At 35.7% G+C, this 17767-nt stretch overlaps 3 protein-coding genes and 1 long non-coding RNA gene across 8 annotated transcripts; 3 read left to right on the top strand and 1 right to left on the bottom strand.

Annotated features, from left to right (window-relative positions):
• Positions 1-2193: 2193 nt before the first annotated feature.
• Positions 2194-3159, bottom strand: LOC140957694 (uncharacterized). Its single transcript, XM_073415044.1, has 2 exons — positions 3123-3159; positions 2194-2969 (listed from the first exon to the last, which is right to left on the bottom strand). The coding sequence occupies exons 1-2, from the start codon at positions 3157-3159 to the stop codon at positions 2194-2196; spliced, it is 813 nt and encodes a 270-aa protein (XP_073271145.1).
• Positions 3160-9814: 6655 nt separating this feature from the next.
• On the top strand, positions 9815-13491 carry LOC140970722 (uncharacterized protein At1g01500-like). The gene is made up of 2 exons (XM_073432609.1): positions 9815-10738; positions 12757-13491. The coding sequence occupies exons 1-2, from the start codon at positions 10082-10084 to the stop codon at positions 12985-12987; spliced, it is 888 nt and encodes a 295-aa protein (XP_073288710.1). The 5' UTR covers positions 9815-10081; the 3' UTR covers positions 12988-13491.
• On the top strand, positions 10746-12210 carry LOC140970723 (uncharacterized). Its single transcript, XR_012174174.1, has 2 exons — positions 10746-10928; positions 10964-12210. It is a non-coding gene; the product is annotated as an uncharacterized lncRNA (long non-coding RNA).
• A 1078-nt stretch (positions 13492-14569) lies between the features above and the next one.
• Positions 14570-17185, top strand: LOC140970720 (uncharacterized). Of its 5 annotated transcripts, none has more exons than XM_073432604.1 (8): positions 14688-14718; positions 14839-14964; positions 15573-15672; positions 15754-15816; positions 15889-15936; positions 16047-16100; positions 16613-16670; positions 16916-17185. In XM_073432604.1, exons 3-8 carry the CDS (start codon positions 15604-15606, stop codon positions 16957-16959), a joined length of 336 nt encoding a protein of 111 aa, XP_073288705.1. In that variant the 5' UTR covers positions 14688-14718; positions 14839-14964; positions 15573-15603; the 3' UTR covers positions 16960-17185. The 5 variants fall into 5 exon arrangements, with proteins under 5 accessions (XP_073288704.1, XP_073288705.1, XP_073288706.1 ...); XM_073432605.1 differs by having other exon boundaries at positions 14694-14718; positions 14839-14969; XM_073432606.1 differs by having other exon boundaries at positions 14696-14718; positions 14839-15002.
• Positions 17186-17767: the final 582 nt, after the last annotated feature.

The following is a 17767-nucleotide window of genomic DNA, read 5'->3' as shown; positions in this document are numbered from 1 at the left end:
TAAAAACACGGTTGAGAGTAAGGAAATTATTGTTTATTTTTTTTCTGATTTTACATTCGGTGGATAAAACAAAATTTTCATTTTCTTTAATTATTTCACACGTCTTCTTCAACCATTTTCTTTGACTTCATTTTCTACTTTGTAACCATTTTTGAGAAAGCAATAACAAGAGATTACTCGGATAATTAATGTGTAGATAAAAAATTTTTGTGTCAATGGTCAAGAAATTTTTACTTTTAAATATAATCACCATAAAACTTATACATTTTACAAAATATCTTACAAATAATCCTCATTAATTATCAAAATATAAAGTTTAATATTTGTTATGACCTTATAAATACTAATATATGAAATGGTATAATGCAATTCTATATATTATCCTGGCTTGTCGTCATTGAATAGATTGCAATAATATAAGCTATATGGTATAATCATTTCAATAATTCATCCTCCATTCTTCGTTCGAGCGATGGATTGATTTCATTCAAGAAAAGATTTGTCTATGTATATTAAATAGTCTCCAATAATTTCAAAAGCTATGACAGAAATATGGCCGGCCTATATATCTGCAATTAAACATAAAAGTGGACCACTGAGGCACAAATTTTTTGAGGGTCCTATGATTTACTCCTTGTCCTGCTCTTACAAGCCCACATGCATGCCTACGTACTGTGCGCAAAATCTATGTAAATGCGGGCGTGAGCAGTGGCGGAGCCACATGCTTGTACAGTCGGTCCAATTTTTTTAAAAAAAATTTATATGTAAAGAGTACATCAATTTAAAATATTAAAAGATTTTAGATATTAGAATTCTAGCTCGGGCAGAGCCATATTTCTGGTTCCGCCACTGGACATGAGATTGAAAATGTTAAATTAATCCGATCTAGAACATAATTATATTCAAAACCAATAGAGGTACTTAGAAGGGACGGATCGAGAAATATGAGTTTGGGAGGGCTTGAACTCAATATAATAAGTTATATATTATTAAAAAAAATTACATTATATTGTTCAACGAAGTTGTGCTCTTCGAGATTTTAATACATAAAATTCATCTATAATAAAATTTACATCTATTTGTTTAGTTAAATCTTATTCAATATAGAGTGTCAAATAATCGGCAAGAAAGTCATCTTCCATTTTATTCTAAAATGTCGTCTTCACATGCTTCATTGATGAAAAAGCTCGCTCAGTACTGGCGGTAGACACAGGTGATGTCAAAACAAGATGAATCAATCTAGTCAATATAACGTAAATATTTGACCATCCACTCTCGGTCAAATGCTGACACAACTCAACAAGTGTAGAAACCTTCAAATTCTGCATCATATCAAGTTTATAATGTATCATTTCATACTTCAAAGTAACAATGTCTTGATTTGTGAAATCTCCAAGATAAAACTTCGTTGCAAGCTTGCAAATATCATCATTGTTAAATGAGCAAATGAATTTTTAAGATCTAAAGTTGTACTAAGTAAAAGAAGTTTCACCGATGACTCGTTGAACCGAGTATTTAGCTCCATCAAAATGAAATCTTTTATTGCATTAAAAACATCAAAGTGGTAATGATGCTCTATTTTGTTTGCCAAAACGTCCAATCTTATATAGACAATGAAGGTCGAGCATGTCAATTTCATTTCTCGAGCAAAAAACTTTAACTTCCTGAGGAAATTCGTCCCACCCGCATTCTCGAAGTTCTTGAATGCTAGTTTTGGTAGTAGTGACAAACGTAATAGCGGTCAAAATGTCTCGAGATTTTCTTTGAAGAATTTGACAAAGAATATTTGAGTTCTCATAATTTTATGCATTAAGTGCAAAATGAACACAAATTCAAAGCTTGCCATGTTTCTGTAAATCCCCCGAACTTCAGCTTTAGCTCTTCCATTTGGAGAATGATCACTAAGAACTTCAAAAACTTTGCAAGTTGCAGTATACATACCTATCAAGCTTTTTACCGAATCATAATGAGAACTCCAATGAGAAGCTCCTGCTCGTTGCAAATTACCAATATGATTGGCACCACTTCCAGAATCACGTTCTCCAATTGACAACATATACTCAATTTCATTTCTTTGTGCAATATGTAATTCAGCAATGCAATTAGTAGAAGAAGTGACAATATTAACAATATTGTCCAAATGAGAAAAAAATTCCCAAGTAACACTAACATCCATAGCTGCAGAAACCAATGTTAGTTGTAAATGATGGGTAAAACAGTGGACATAGTATGCATATGGACAATCTTTGAGAAATAGTGCTTGAAGTCCATTCCACGCTCTACACATATTGCTAGCACCATCCCTTGGCCTCTGATTTTCATAACATGGAGATTATGATGAACAAGAACATTTGATATCTCTTTTTTCATATTCATTGAGATAATGTCACTAAAAATTTTGATGGCAAAAAATCTTTTTGTCAAAATCTCATTATTGTTCACAAACTTCAAGATAATGGCCATTTGATCTCGTTTAGATATATCTCGTGCTTCATCAACAAGAATACAAAAGCATTTAACTCCAACTTCTTTACGAACCATCTGTCGTACTCTATTGGCCATAATATGTAAAATATCTTTCTGAATTTCTGAAGCGATATATTGGGGATTTTTTGGAGCATTCTCAAATACAACTTCATCAATTTCTGTACTCATTTTTGCAAAAGCCTTCACCAATCCAAGAAAATTTCCACTATTAGATAAAGATAGAGATTCATCGTTATCTTTAAATGCACTACCTTTAAGTGCTAGCCAACGAACATCTACAATTGAGGTGCTCAAACGCAGACGATTTTTCTCATTTTCCTTTTTAGATTGTACATGCATCACTTTATCAATATGTTGCGAGGGCCTCATCAAATTTTCAGCCCTTCTCTCACACATAGTATGAGGCGAAGAAGCTGCAGAACCAATATGGGCAAGAAAAGCACATGTTTTTCCATGATTTACCCTTTTCCAATTGTCAAATCCTTCATTGACCAGCGCCGAGATATTAGATGAATTAACATCATTCAGGAAAAGAAAACAATATGCCTTATTTGTTGAAGACGAATACTCCAACCAATAAAATTTTTGAAACTATTTTTTCTGAAAACGACGATTCTGGCTTCCAAAATTTGTACCTGGATACTCCAACATATATGGTTGATAAAGCCTCATATTTAGATATGAACGTCTTATCTCATCTCGTACATTAACATGATATTCACATATCCGTTTTCTTTTTCCCGGATCTCGTTCAATACAAGGAGATGATGAATGATGATCATCTCTAGGAGAGGAAATTGAAGGAATTTAGATATTGAAAAATGGAAGACTTTCACTGGATTGATGTTGCATTGTAAGGACTGTAGAAATTGAAGCATCTTCACTAGCTTGACGATTTCTCTTCTTAAAGAAAGAGGCTATCAATGTTTTTCCTTTTTTTTTGCGGCATATTAATGTTCCATTTTGAAATAGTTCAAGTTATAATCCTAAACAAGTAATAAAATAATTATCAAACAGATAAACAAGTAATAGTCAATCAATGACTCAACAACAAACAATCAAGATTCAAGATTCAATGGCTCATAAACAAACATTCAAGCAATGTCGATCGATTAAGCGACGAAAAATCTATACAAATCACCTTATAAAATTTTTTATAAAAAAATTTTCCAAACAAATATTTTAAGTTTTTTCCTCTAATAAAACATTAAAAACTTTTTTAAATTACTTATCTAAACATAGTCCAATTATCTATTCTTTAAAATTTTAAATTTAAAATATAACATCAATAATAAAAATTAAACTAACAAAAATCTAAAAGTTTTTGAAAAAATCATTATCAAGTTAATAAACAAGTAGTTCAAGTTATAATCCTAAACAAGTAATAAAATAATTATCAAACAAATAAACAAGTAATACTCAATCAACGACTCAACAACAAACAAAGAGGACAATAAGGTGTACATGTAGGTTATGATTGTGAATTTATTTGACGGATAGTACATAAATCAAATTGAATAAATGAAAACATCATATTTTAGGGCAAAACTAACTCATGACCTTTTTTCATCTTTTTGTTTCGCATTAGCTTTTTAATGGCCTCCACATCATCCCATCTCTTCTCTCTTGTATACAATGCGAAGTGTAACATATTGTGCTTAAACATTACGTCCAGTTTAAGTGGCTACTGAATACTACTGTCAACGTTTAGAGAGAGAATCTCTCCATTTTCTCTATCTTCGAAGGAACGCTGACATTGGTTCTTCTCGATGGTTCGAGCTTTGTTCTCTATGATTTAACTCTGAATTTAATCATCATCAGTATACTCTTGATTTCTGGAAGAAGATTTCAGTGCCATTGTTATTTTATAGAGCTCATGTTCTCGACAGTCTATGTGTTTGATCATTTGTCACAATGAATGGTGCGAGCACTAGCAGTGTTACTCGAGACAACAATCAGCGTGCTACTGGAGTTATTACTGATATGGACATGGAACGGACTGAATGTGAACCTACTACTGACGGTTCTAAGATTAAAAACAATCCTCCTCCTGTCACTATGGAAACTACCCCTCCTTACAACGTTCAAGGTAACAAGAGTGGAATAAAGAACACTCGAGTAACTTTTGCGAGCTTATTCAAGAACAACCGTATGGCGAATGCAAATTATAAATTGGAGTTTATGGACACGGGCACAGGAAAGTTGAAAATCGATGTAGATGAGATGGATTCTAAAGAAAAAACTTATGGTATTTGCTTGCTTGGGTATGTGATCAGTGGAAAACCACCTACTGCAGCTTTGTTTGACTTGGTTAAACGTTGGGGTAATGAGATTAAATTCCAAACACAAGAGAATGGGTGGATTGTGTTCACATTCCCGAGTAATGAAGCCAAAGATAAAGTGTTACAAGGAGGACCCTACATGGTCTATGGATTCCACCTATTTCTTAAAGAGATGCCAGATTGTTTTCGATTTAGGGAGGAAGATATGAATTCTATCCCCACATGGGTTCAAATTCATGGGCTCCCACCGGTTTGTTGGAACTTCAAAGTACTTAGTAAATTGGCTTCTAGAGTGGGAAATCCTATACACATGGATATGCTTACTCATGAGCGGAAAAGAATGAAATTTGCTCGTGTATTGATTGAAGTGGAGAACTCGAAACCAAGGGTAACAGAAATGGCAGTAGAACTACCCATTGGAGATGTCATGATAAAGTTTGAAGATGAACAAGATTTCAAGGTGTGTACAAAATGCCATCGGGTTGGGCATATTTCATTTAACTGTATTCGTAATAGGGTTGATGATAACACAGCACAAGGCCCCGTGGAAACCAACTCTAAACTCAATACAGCTAAGCGTACTAGATCTGTCAGTGTGATATGGAGGAAAGGAAATTCAAGGGGTCGATCCAGGTTTGGTAGAAATCATAAACATGCACCTCCTCGGACAAACTCCTTGAATGTTCAAACAGATAATAGTGTGCACACTATGGAGGGGAACATAGAAGAAAATAACAAAGGAATTGAAATACAAAATGAGGAAGAGAGCCACGAGAATATACCACCGATTCATGACAACTCAGGTGAACAAAAAATAATTGATAATGGCAAGAAACCAGTCTGCACTACTGTACCCGTGAGCATGGAGAAATGTGGAGGCACATTGATTGATGAAGAAGAGTTTCAGGAAGTCACAAACAAGAAGAAAAACAAAAAAAACAAGAAAACAGCTAAGATTTCAGAAAAACAGAAGTGTGAGGAAATGAGGAATAGGGCAGTGTTCTTTGAGGGTATGGAAGGCTCAAGCTCTTGTGATACTGAATATGTGAATGCGGAAGACAATGTTACCAATTCGAGATATGTTGGGAATAAAGAAAAAGGGCGGCAACCCGTAATTGCCTCCGGTTTTTTATGAAGATAGCAAGTTGGAATATTAGAGGTTTTCATAAACTTCTAAAACAAAGGGGTGTCCAAACACTTGTGGACACCCATAAGCTTGATGTTATTGGCATTTTAGAATCAAAATTGGATACCATAGCTTTGGACAAATTGATGCGTATCAGATTCTCAGGTATGAATGTTGCTCACAATTTTTTGCTTAATAATAAGGGTAGAATTATGGTTCTCTGGAACCCGAATAAGATTCGGTTAGATGTCATTGCTACAACCGAACAATCGATGCATGTTAAAATCCAGTGTTTGTTAATTGACAAGGTATTTTGCACATCTTTTGTGTATGGGTTTAATACTATAGTACAAAGGAGGACACTTTGGGATGACATGAAAACTTTTGGTATAAATTGCAAGCTACCGTGGATCATCTTGGGAGATTTTAACAATGTACTCTTCTCAAATGAAAAAAAAGGTGGCTTGAACATCAGGAATTATGATACGAAGGATTTTGTTGACTGTGTAGCCTCGCTTGATCTGATTGATCTCAAATTCACGGGATGTTTTTACACTTGGATGAGCCCCAAAGTTTGTAGCAAATTGGATCGAGTTCTTGTGAATAGCTTTTGGAATGTTTCGAAATTGGAAGGGGTTGCTGAATTCATTGCACCAGGTTGTCTCTCTGACCACTCACTGTGTATTGCATCTATACTTCAGCAGCAGAAAACAACAGCTAAGCCTTTCAAATTCCTCAACATGTGGACACTTAGTGATGAATTTATGCACACTGTTCGAAGAAATTGGTGTTTCCACGGTCATGGCACAGCACAATACCAAATTAAACAGTTGTTCAATGGATTGAAAAAGCCACTACAGCTCATTAACCGTAAAAATTTCAGCAACATATCGGTTAGAGCACAGGCAGCAAACAAAAAACTTGAGCGCTTGCAAATGGATATGTTAGCTTCGGGTGTGATGAAAGATGAACATAAGGAAACTAAGAGGAAAACTGAGATGTTACTAGAAGCGGAAAGGTTGTTTATTGCACAGAAAGTCAAGATTAACTTTATGAAACAAGGTGACAGATGTACTAAGTTCTTCCATGATTTGATTAAGAGAAACAAAAAGAAGTTTGCTATCATGAAGCTCACTAATGAAGAGGGAGCCACGATTATTGATGCAGAGGAGATAGCTCGTTGCTTCATTGATTATTATCAGGGGTTATTGGGGTGCAAAGTGGACAGAACAAATATAAACATTGCTGCTATCAGAGATGGGCCGTGTATACAGAATGACCAATGGGGTAGTTTGACAGCGTTAGTAACTACTGAGGAAATTGAGAGTGCATTGCATGATATTGATAACGATAAAGCACCTGGGCCGGATGGATTTGGGGCATTATTCTTCAAGAGTACGTGGGATATTATTAAAAAAGATGTTTGCGTGGCTGTGATTGAATTCTTCACTTCAGGGAGATTGCTCAAACAGTGGAACCATGTTGTCATCTCTCTTGTACCAAAAACACATTCGGCTTCCACAATGAATGAGTACAGGCCAATCTCTTGCTGTACGGTTTTTTATAAGCTCATTTCTAAAATTTTGGTGAACAGATTGAGAGGCACAATGGCAGGATTAGTGGATGGGGCACAAGCAGCTTTCATTAAAGGGCGCTCCATTGTCGATAACATTCATCTGGCTCAAGAATTGCTGAGGAAGTATGCAAGGAAACGTGGATCCCCGAGATGCATACTGAAAGTGGATATTCAAAAAGCTTATGACACTGTGGATTGGGGATTTTTGAAAGAGGTACTCATTCTCTTGAAATTTCCTTGCAAGTTTATTAATTGGATTATGGAATGTGTTACCACTGTCTCCTACTCGATTGCTATCAACGGTAATCTGCATGGACATTTTGAGGGTAAGCGGGGTCTTCGTCAAGGGGACCCGTTATCACCGCTCTTGTTCTCACTTTGTCTCGAGGTACTATCCAGGGAACTAAAACATATGTCTAGATCAGCGGGGTTCGGTTTTCACCCAAAATGTATCAATCTTAGAATTACACACTTGGCTTATGCGGATGACCTACTCCTACTTTCGTATGGTGATACTCGAAGTGTGTCAATGATTATGCGGTGCTTAAATTCCTTTGGGGACATGGCTGGTTTGAAAATAAATGCGCTGAAATCTAACATATATATGGGAAGCATTGAAGGCTCATTGCGACAGGATATCTTGGACATTACTGGCTTTACTCCAGGAATCTTACCTTTCAGATATTTGGGAATACCTCTTGCTGCGAAAAGATTGTGTGCATCAGATTATGGTAAATTAGTGGATAATATCTCGACGAAGGTTAGTGCTTGGCCTAGACATTCACTTTCTTATGCGGGGAAGTTAGAATTGATTCGTTCGGTCATTCAAGGCGTGGAGTGTTTTTGGTTATCTATCCTACCAGTACCGAATTGTGTGCTTAACTCAATACATGCTATTTGCCGCAAGTTCGTGTGGCCAACTAAACGTCCACCTATTGCTTGGAACACATTGTGTAAACCAATATCAGAGGGAGGAATGGGTCTAAAGAATCTGAAAGATTGGAACCGAGCGCTGATAGCGAAAAGCTTATGGAAGATTCATGTGGGGAATGAGAACTTATGGATTAGGTGGGTAAATCACAACTATAGTTGCTTTGGAGGGGTTTGGAAATGGAGAAGGCACAAGGATGCCTCACCATTAATTAAGCAAATTCTTGACATTAGAGATGAGTTGATTGGAAGACTTGGCTCTGAGGAAGTTGCTTCATTGTGCTTACAGAAATGGTTTGGTAATAAGGAGGGTATCGCTCATGCGTGTCAGTTCTTCGTTGGAACGACAGGAAATTGGCCTTGGAAACCTCTACTGTCTAGGACATTCATACTACCCAAGCATCGGTTCATACTTTGGTTATTTGCACACCGTAAACTCAGGACTCGAGACAGACTAGAATTTATCAATGATCGGAGATGTGTCTTGTGCAAACTTAAAGATGAAACTATTGATCATTTATTCTTCGATTGCAGTGTTACAAATCCCATTTGGAAGAGTGTTCGTCATTGGCTTGATATGAAGAAAATAATGAGATCTCCGACGGTTATATTGCGAGCTTTCAGAATGCAGTATAGAGGTACCTCGATGTTGACAAGAATGAGAATAATAGCACTGGCTGCAACAGTGTACCATGTTTGGAATATGCGAAATAGAGTAATGTTTGACCAAGAAAAATTCAGCTGTCAAGATATCGTCATGAAGATTAAGATTCACACGTATCGGTCCATTCCTGAAGCAATTGAAGTAGCAAATGAGTACGCGTGATTATTGTGGCATTTAATTTGTATTTTCGTATTATGATGTTTCTTGGTTTTTGATTTTCTTTGGGGATGTCCAATGTATTTGTAACATTAACTTTTTACCCATTTTAATGAAATCAGTTTCATTTTAAAAAAAAAAACATATTGTGCTTACGATTGGCAGTCTTTTATTCTAGTTTCTTGTCATCGTGCGTTCTTGATGCCCTAAGAAGTGATGTGGAGCCAAGGAGCCAAGGAAATTGGTGGGCTGGACTACGATTTGAAGATGCGCTGAAATTTTAATTAAATATAAAAAAAAAAGACCTGAGCTCTAGTCCAATATAGCCCTCAAATACATCCACGAGTTTTTATGAAAATTTAAATAAATTTAAATATATTCATTATATTATATCAATAGTTTTAATGGATTATTCAAACGTTAATATTTATTAATTCTAAACTTAACTAATTATGTAATAATAGTCTTTGGCCGGGTAAGATACTAATACTAGAATAAATCGAAAAACAAAAAGAGCTCCGCTTGAAAACGGGCTTTTATTTGGATTCGGATACGACAGAAACCGATTCCGTTTTTCTCGAGGTCAAATTTCCTCATTATCTCCTTTTCTACCCGTTTCTGACGCGTGAGAAGCACGCCGACCTTCTTCACCAATCGCTGTTTCCCTCCTTTCAATTTCACAATCACCTGTTCACCTGCACAATAGCCAGCGTAAAAATCATAGTTTGCCCTAATCCTGAAATTTTCGATTACAACCTCCTGAAATTTCTATTATGGTCCCGAAACAGTGAATTTCCATATTCAAAACCCTAATTTTCTTGATTCTGTTAGTTTTACTCACCGAAATTTGGGGTTTTGAAATGGATTATAAGGATGATAAATTAGCTCTAGCTATATACAAACCCCTGAGCTTCACGGGGGGCTGCTTGGAAATCCGTTTATTCTACGTCCGTGTTGCGCCTTGTTCGGTGGACAGCCTCCCCGATCGACTCACGCTTCGCCACCTCCGCCGAGAGCTTGGGGTTTTCTTAGAGATCAACGGTTCCCGTGTTCAGTCGTCTGATGCCGTCTCTATCTCCCTTCGTCGCGATCGTGTCGACAAGGACGCATCAGAGGTAACTTATGTCAGCACCGATAGCGTTAAATTATCGGGTCCTGCGGAATTTGAGGTCTGTGAAGAGGAGGATTTGATTCTCTGTGGCTCGTTGCAGAGAGCCGATGTTGCTTCCTGGACCAATGGGTCTGGGTGGAGCATGGATTGTTATGTAGCAACCTCCATTGCGAATGGTCGGTCTGCCTTTTTGCAGCCGAGGATTGGTGTTTCCTCCCCGTCTATCGAGGTTTACATAGCGGGATGCTGCTCAGGAGTGCCGGAAATTTTGACAAAAACCATCTTGGTCAGTCCAAGAAGGAAGGTGTTGAGGCAAGGGATGCTCGATGCTATTCCCGAGGAAGAAGAGACAGGAAAGGAACAAAGCAGTTTGAGCAATGGTTTTGTTCGGCAAAGGAAATTGCAGGTAATGTCACAGTGTCGTGTTATTTTTTTAGCTTTAAATGATGAGTACGGTACTTGATTCTCAAAGCATCATCAAGTAAAATGCCAGGGTTGCTTAATTGTTTTTTTTATTATTATTCTTATTATCGAGAACTGTTACAAATAATGGAAAGGTTTTCAGCTGCTGCTGAAATTGAGGGAATTAACTCCATGTTTAACATAAAGTAAAACACTAGCCGGACCAAAGACCTCTGATTTTGATTGTCTGCTATTAATGATAGATGGAGGATTCCAGCGTTAATGCCTGGAGCTGGTTTTCTGCATAGTTAGTCTTGGTATTGTATTTTTAGTTTGGTGTTGTATGGATTGAAGTATGAACATACATGGACCATGGTGTTCCCTGGATAAGTTAGTTGATCAAGCTTTCAGAATCTTATTCATGGCTCTGGTATTGCGGGTTTGTGGCTGGTGTCTCACCCATGAACCAAGCAGCAATTATATTTCCTTTCTTGTTGGGGTACGGGATATGTGATCTACCGGCAAAAACTAACTTTCCTTTTTCCCCCCAGAAAAGATTCTCCCCTAAACATCATAGATATAACTATTCTTGTACCGACCTTCGACTTGAGGGTTTGGAGGTGTCGAATGTGATTCCTGGGTGGAATTTGTGCTCAAGCAGGTAGCAAGAAGACAAATTCATTGTTAATTAAAAAGATTTATTTATAGCCAAAATTAATCCCAGACTGGCTCTTTGATGATAGTGTATAAATAAGTTTAATTAACCTATTTCATTAGTGTTTGGAACATCAACACTAGATCCAGTATGAATTATGCTTTTGCATTGCCTGATTGCACGTTCACATGACCACATGATCTTTTTAATGCCAAACAATATTCGTTGCCTTGATAGACTGCTTAAGTTACTTCAAATAAGGTTAGGTCCTAATGATAGATAGATATCACCCTTATGTTTTATGGAAAAGGAGATGAGTCACTTGGGAGGAATTGCAAATCCTAGTTATGTACCCAAAACCATACACAGTTGATTTAGGGTGTATTTCTGTAGTAGTGTTGCATTATTCCATTGCATGTCGCAGAGTATTTAAAGGTTTAACATAATATACGATGAATGGAGAAACACGAAGAATCCAATTTTTTTATCCTAAAATTTTGCGATGCTGGAATTATTGTGGTAGATATTTATGGACATTGATTGAAACGCTTGAGGCACCTTCGGGGGTGCACATGATATAAACAACACTTTCTGATACTCAGTTCCTACTTCATCATCCTGACAGAATGCACACATGATATAAACAACACTTTCTGATACTCATTTCTCACTTCATCATCCTGACAGAATATGAAAGTTGAATAGATTAGTTGAGTCTTTTCTGAGCCGCAGTTGATAGGCTAGGCCCAAACTGATAATTATAGTCTTTATGAAGACTCCCAGTGTAATGTTAATACCATGTGTGAAGTTAAGTAGATGGAGGACAGGAGGAGAATGGCATGTTGACAAGTGTATCTTTGAATTTTTTTCCTGAATTTGCTACGAAGTATCATTTATGGATTTGTCCACTGCAATGGTAGTTTGTCCTGGAGTTATGGGGGCGCCAGCTATGTTTACCTGTGCTTTACTATACTACCTTTTGATCTTGTTTTGATTACCTTTCGATCTCTCTTTGATCAATTTTTATTTGTGCTTGTTACGTAATCCAACTTCTTTATTGAACATCTTAGACAAGTAACTTTTATTATTACAAAAACTTTTCTTATATGTTTATTTTTTCACTTGAATGGGAACCACACCCTCCTTAGGGGTACAACCCTAATTTTTTGCCCTGTATAGATATATGATGATGCTAGTTGACTAACAACACGTATTGTTTTTTGTTTCATTTATGAATTAACTTTATGATTATTCTAACTGGGTATCTGCAAGAGCATAATCAATCATCAGTTCCCTAGCCGGTGCATTACACCACCCACCCCCAAGTCTAAGTTATTTAATTTTGCTCCCTGTGACCTTTTTTACAGTTATTGGAATCAGATGCACACGACTACGAGTCTGATGGGAAAGTTGGAGATAGTTATTACTCGGAAGACATGTACCTTGGTGAAGATGGTCAACTTTCTTGGTTCAATGCTGGTGTAAGGGTTGGTGTGGGGATAGGGCTTGGGATGTGCGTTGGAGTTGGAATTGGTGTTGGTTTACTGATGCGTTCATATCAAGCCACAACTAGGAGTTTCAGGAGAAGGTTTTTCTAAATCTCAACAGCTTCTGTTATAAGGGATCCGGGATCAGCAACATGGATAGGTTGTAGTGTTATTTCTTTGAGATCTTATTAAACCTGGACTATACCATAACACAAGCAAGTGAAAGCTCGCAATACAGCTAATTTACAGTGAATATTGGTGGTTGCTTGGCCAGTCGGTTTTCTGGTAACGACCGTCGGCATACTGAAGTGATGATATGATGTTTTTCTTTCTCGTTCCCTAAGCCTTCATATAGCCCTATGAAGTGTTTTGCCGGGACGCAAGGGTTGTGTATGAGTTTGTTGGTTTTACCTGTATCTAGTTTTGGTAATATGTATATATTCTCTTTTCATGGTGTATTCCGGAAGGTTCGTTTGGTGGATTTTCTTTTCCGCCATCTTTTTGACCAATTTTGTTCTTCGTTGAGTTCAAATAAGTAGTCCTGATACACTACAAGTTATTATTCTTGTACGCTGTCCATGAAATTTATATACATAAACGTTGTGAGTTGTATGAGCAAGAGTTTATTCAATCTTGAATTCATGTTGCAAGGGTGATGAATTTAGGTTTTCCATCGAGTTTATGAGATGCTTGTATTCTTGCAACGTTGAAAAATACGGTAGGTGACTAGGTGCTAAGTCATTTCATGCTTGTGTTTTGTATTTCTGAACAAATATTATGAATTATCAAATTCTTAAAGAGTGTCGTTGCCATATTCAAATATTCTGTGAAGCAAACGAATATAATAAATCGAACCATTTAAGTTATCATTTGGATCGATGAATTTCAAATTTATAGATTTCAAATGTATTTTGATTGTTTCAGAAAAGGAAGCTCATAAACTTCAATTCTATTAATTACATGTTTATATATTATTTCATATTAATTAGAATATATTTATAACAATTAGGATGTGAATATAAGATTTAGTCTATTGTTCATATATAATAATAAAATTATAATCAAAATCTAAGCAAAAACTTGTGTGGGACGGTCTCACAGGTCGTATTTTGTGAGACATATCTCTTATTTGAGTCATCCATGAAAAAATATTACTTTTTTATGCTAAAAATATTACTGTTTATTGTGAATATCGGTAGGGTTCACCCGTCTCGTATATAAAGATTCGTGAGACCATCTCATAAAAATCTACTCCAAAATCTATTATCTTCCCAAATGCATAAGTGGATTTTTGAAAAATAACGATCACTAAATTAGAACATGTAGAACAGAACAGGTAACATGCGATTTAATTTATCCTCTGATTAGATTCCTATTAATTTGAGTTTAACCCCATTACAAAAATGGGAGGTCAAGACAGAGAATTTACTTGTACACCCATTGCTATTTTTATTATTTTCAATTTTGTGCATGCAAATTAAATTTTATGTGCACAATGTTTGAGAAAATTTTGTACAGAAAATGTATAGTATAAATTACAATTTAAAAATGATACTTATTTGCAATTATTTGGAATTATTAGTTATTAATAATTTTAAATATATAATAGTTTATCATAATATTTTGATTTTTTTTTAAGGTCAAAAGTGACAATAATATTTCATGAATGAGAATAAGATAATAATAATAATATTTTTTTTAAGTGGATGAGATAATTTTTATAATAATATTTATGGAATGATAGGCAAATTTAACAAGTCTTGAATATCTATCCCTATTAAATACAGCGTCTTCTGCTACGCTAACAGTTTCTCTTTCTCCCGTTCACGTTCTTGCTTCCAGGTAATCATTACGTGTTTTCATCTACCTTTTTAATTACTATTTTCAGCTATGCTTTAATTTCTGTAATTTGTTGGTTTATGTCTCGATTAATCGCTCATTATTGAATTTTCTATCTTCTAGCTCCCAGATTTTTGCATGTTTCTGTAATCATGAGATGTACAAGGGACGGATTTTAGTCATAGTTTCTGTTTGGATCTATCAGGATCTGGGTTATCGGATGTCTACTGAAGTCAATTGAACGGAAATGTGAGGTTTGGGAATATATTCGAGACACAGTTGATAATGTAATTGATTTTATTTGAAAGTTGTTGGGGATTTCGCTCAAACTGATGCTGATGTGTGAGTTTTTCTAAGTTCATGCATAATTTGGTGAAGTCTGATTACAAATTGGTTATCAACTAATTGAAAGTGCGACTCTTTTATTTGAAATGTTGACATCTGCAGAATCTACTTCTGTTACTGGGATTTTTGTGAAACTATGAGTATTGGAAGATAGTTGTCACCGCGAGAAGTTAATTTTAAAAATCTATTGAATTATTAATGAGCACATGATTACTTAGGCAGTGCATTTTGAGAAATGTAACTGTTGCATTGCTTGTCGTTACATAATTTAAGAAGTTTAAATCATGAAAGATGTATTATCCACTTGCTACAGTGATCAATCCTCGGATATGTAGCTTATTATATGGTATATATTATTAGTCCCAATGTTGAAGGGTGACCGTGTAGGACCTGATGTCATTGCTTCATGAATTTGAACTTTGAAAGGTCCTATGTTTTCACAAAATGTTTCTTTCAAATAATAGTTTTCCGGTCAGATTACTAATGGCATTGGTGATTTGCATGCGTTTCAGGTTTTGTTTATAGGTTGTTTGTGGGAAGAATATGTCGGGCACTGAGGAAGTCAAAGAACGAACAGATGCTGACAAGTCCATGCCATCACCAAAGCAAGAGGTTGTATTCTAATTATGTTATTATGTCACACTTATAATTTTATTCATGCCATTTTTCTTATATGAAATGAAATTCTTGCAGGAGGAAGCTGTAAAGAAGAAATATGGTGGAATTATCCCCAAGAAACCACCTCTAATTTCAAAGGTATAACCATAACCTTTGACAACACTTTTAGTAAGAACCTAAGGAATCTTTTCTGTGAACGTTTGATGCCAGGATCATGAAAGAGCCTATTTTGACTCTGCTGACTGGGCTTTGAACAAGGTACTCTTTGTTGATGTTTGGACGAATTTGTTATTTACTCAGAATTTGCAGTTTTGGCATACTTGTGCCTTTATGGCTATTAAATAATTATCCATATCTTGTCACAACAGCAAGGTGCAGACAAGCCCAAAGGACCACTAGAAGCTCTTCGGCCGAAGTTACAGGTATATATAAGTCTTAGATCATCTAACTGGGTATCACCTGCTTCCTTAATTTTTTTATGGGATTATGAGTGCTTGCCGAAAGCTGATAACACACATCAATAGCTCATCCAGTTGCTCTCCCCTTATCATTGTTTATACCTGAGAAAGAAAAAAGAAAGAATAAGCAGATGTATTAAACTGTTGAGTTTTTCTTTTTTGTCTCTATATTTTTGACCGAATGTAAAATTTTCAATATACATGCTATCGTTTCAATTTCTTCATGGCTAGTTTTCAGAATTTAGTTATGTTCCAGTTAGTGTTCCATGCATCGAGTTGCAGGTGCTTGAGTACAGACTACCAATCAATTGCCTTCCTGAATTACTAGATTAAGAATTAACTTGTGATTGAGATGCTATCTCATTATGCTATTTTCCTCGACGTGCTGGGCATGATCCTGATGTTAGCTCATGACTTAATTTCTCTTATGCCACTTTTCTTACACATTCTATCTCATTTTGCATTCCATGTTCCAGCCAACACAACAGCAAACCCGATATCGTAAATCTCCTTATGCTCCATCAGAAGGTGAAGGTATGCTTGATTGCTATACTCTTCCATAGGGATCATGTTTAAATTCTCAAAATGTTTTGAGAATAACTAGCAATTGCTGTATAAGTTTTTTATAATTTGATTTTTCTCGAGAATAGAGTTCAAGGACTCGTATATTTTGCACTCAGATAGAATACCTTAAAAACTTAAAACAAAAATCTCTCCCTAGTGGAAATTGGTTGGGATCATTACAGTACATAATTTTTTTGTTTGTTTTATATATGTAGATGGTAATACTGCTTCATCAGATGATGCGCCTACAACCGAATAAGTAGCTGCTGTTGATCCTGGTGTAGCATTACCTGCATCATAATTACTAGCGGAGTAAATTTCTGATAAAATAAAATTTGCCAAAAGCCTGTTATAGTTGGGGAAGAATGTATCTATGTACTGTATTCTCCCTGATCAAGAATTCTTACTAATCTTGTTTCTGTTGTAGACTATTTCCCCTTTGCCATCACTCAACGAGTACACACGTATTTGGGATTTTAGATGTATATTTGGGATCTCATTTCACTTAAATTACCTTGTTTAGGCTTGAATTTAGCCAATCGGATGCTTGTCACGTTTCCACTGCAAGCGTTGTGAAAAATGTGAGGAGCAAATTAGTCATTTAGCTGCCAATGTCTGGTAATAAATTGATTGCACCTAAACTTGGAATAAATAGCTAGATAAAGAGTATGTATTGAATAAAAATCCGTGAGACAATCTCACAAAAGATATACTCATACTTTATTGAATAAAATCTTATATAATTCATTAATTTGATTTCGAACTATGCTTTTGTAACATTTGAAATCTATATCTATAAAAAAAAAATTCTAAAACAAGCATATGAAAGTTATACCGAACAAATAATTTCATGTCCGGAAATATCATATTTTTTCAAAAACATATATATAATAAATGACCAAATATACCTAAATCTTGATTATTAAAACAAATTGAAGCTTGCCAAATATATCAAAGCTTTCTTTTTATCTGAAATAAAGGGGCAGCCACTGCACCAACAACGAGTGCCCCGTGAAGTAGTGTGCTATAAGCGTGGTGAAAAGAGACTCACGGGGATGGAATAATGC

Source organism: Primulina huaijiensis, chromosome 2 (assembly GCF_012295235.1).
Source record: "Primulina huaijiensis isolate GDHJ02 chromosome 2, ASM1229523v2, whole genome shotgun sequence".
Lineage (NCBI taxonomy): Eukaryota > Viridiplantae > Streptophyta > Magnoliopsida > Lamiales > Gesneriaceae > Primulina > Primulina huaijiensis.
Note: the sequence above shows the minus strand (reverse complement) of the source record. Positions and strands in the feature narration are given on the sequence as shown.

Bases quoted from the DNA above. Each gene is read 5' to 3' on its own strand.
- LOC140957694 (XM_073415044.1), bottom strand. From the start codon at position 3,159: ATGAGGCTTTATCAACCATATATGTTGGAGTATCCAG. The intron at 2,970-3,122 runs GTACAAATTTTG...TGGTCAATGAAG, and splicing joins ATATATGTTGGAGTATCCAG to GATTTGACAATTGGAAAAGG.
- LOC140970720 (XM_073432603.1), top strand. From the start codon at position 15,604: ATGTCGGGCACTGAGGAAGTCAAAGAACGAACAGATGCTGACAAGTCC. The intron at 15,817-15,888 runs GTATAACCATAA...GTTTGATGCCAG, and splicing joins AACCACCTCTAATTTCAAAG to GATCATGAAAGAGCCTATTT. The intron at 15,937-16,046 runs GTACTCTTTGTT...TTGTCACAACAG, and splicing joins CTGACTGGGCTTTGAACAAG to CAAGGTGCAGACAAGCCCAA.
- LOC140970722 (XM_073432609.1), top strand. From the start codon at position 10,082: ATGGATTATAAGGATGATAAATTAGCTCTAGCTATATACAAACCCCTG. The intron at 10,739-12,756 runs GTAATGTCACAG...CCTTTTTTACAG, and splicing joins TTCGGCAAAGGAAATTGCAG to TTATTGGAATCAGATGCACA.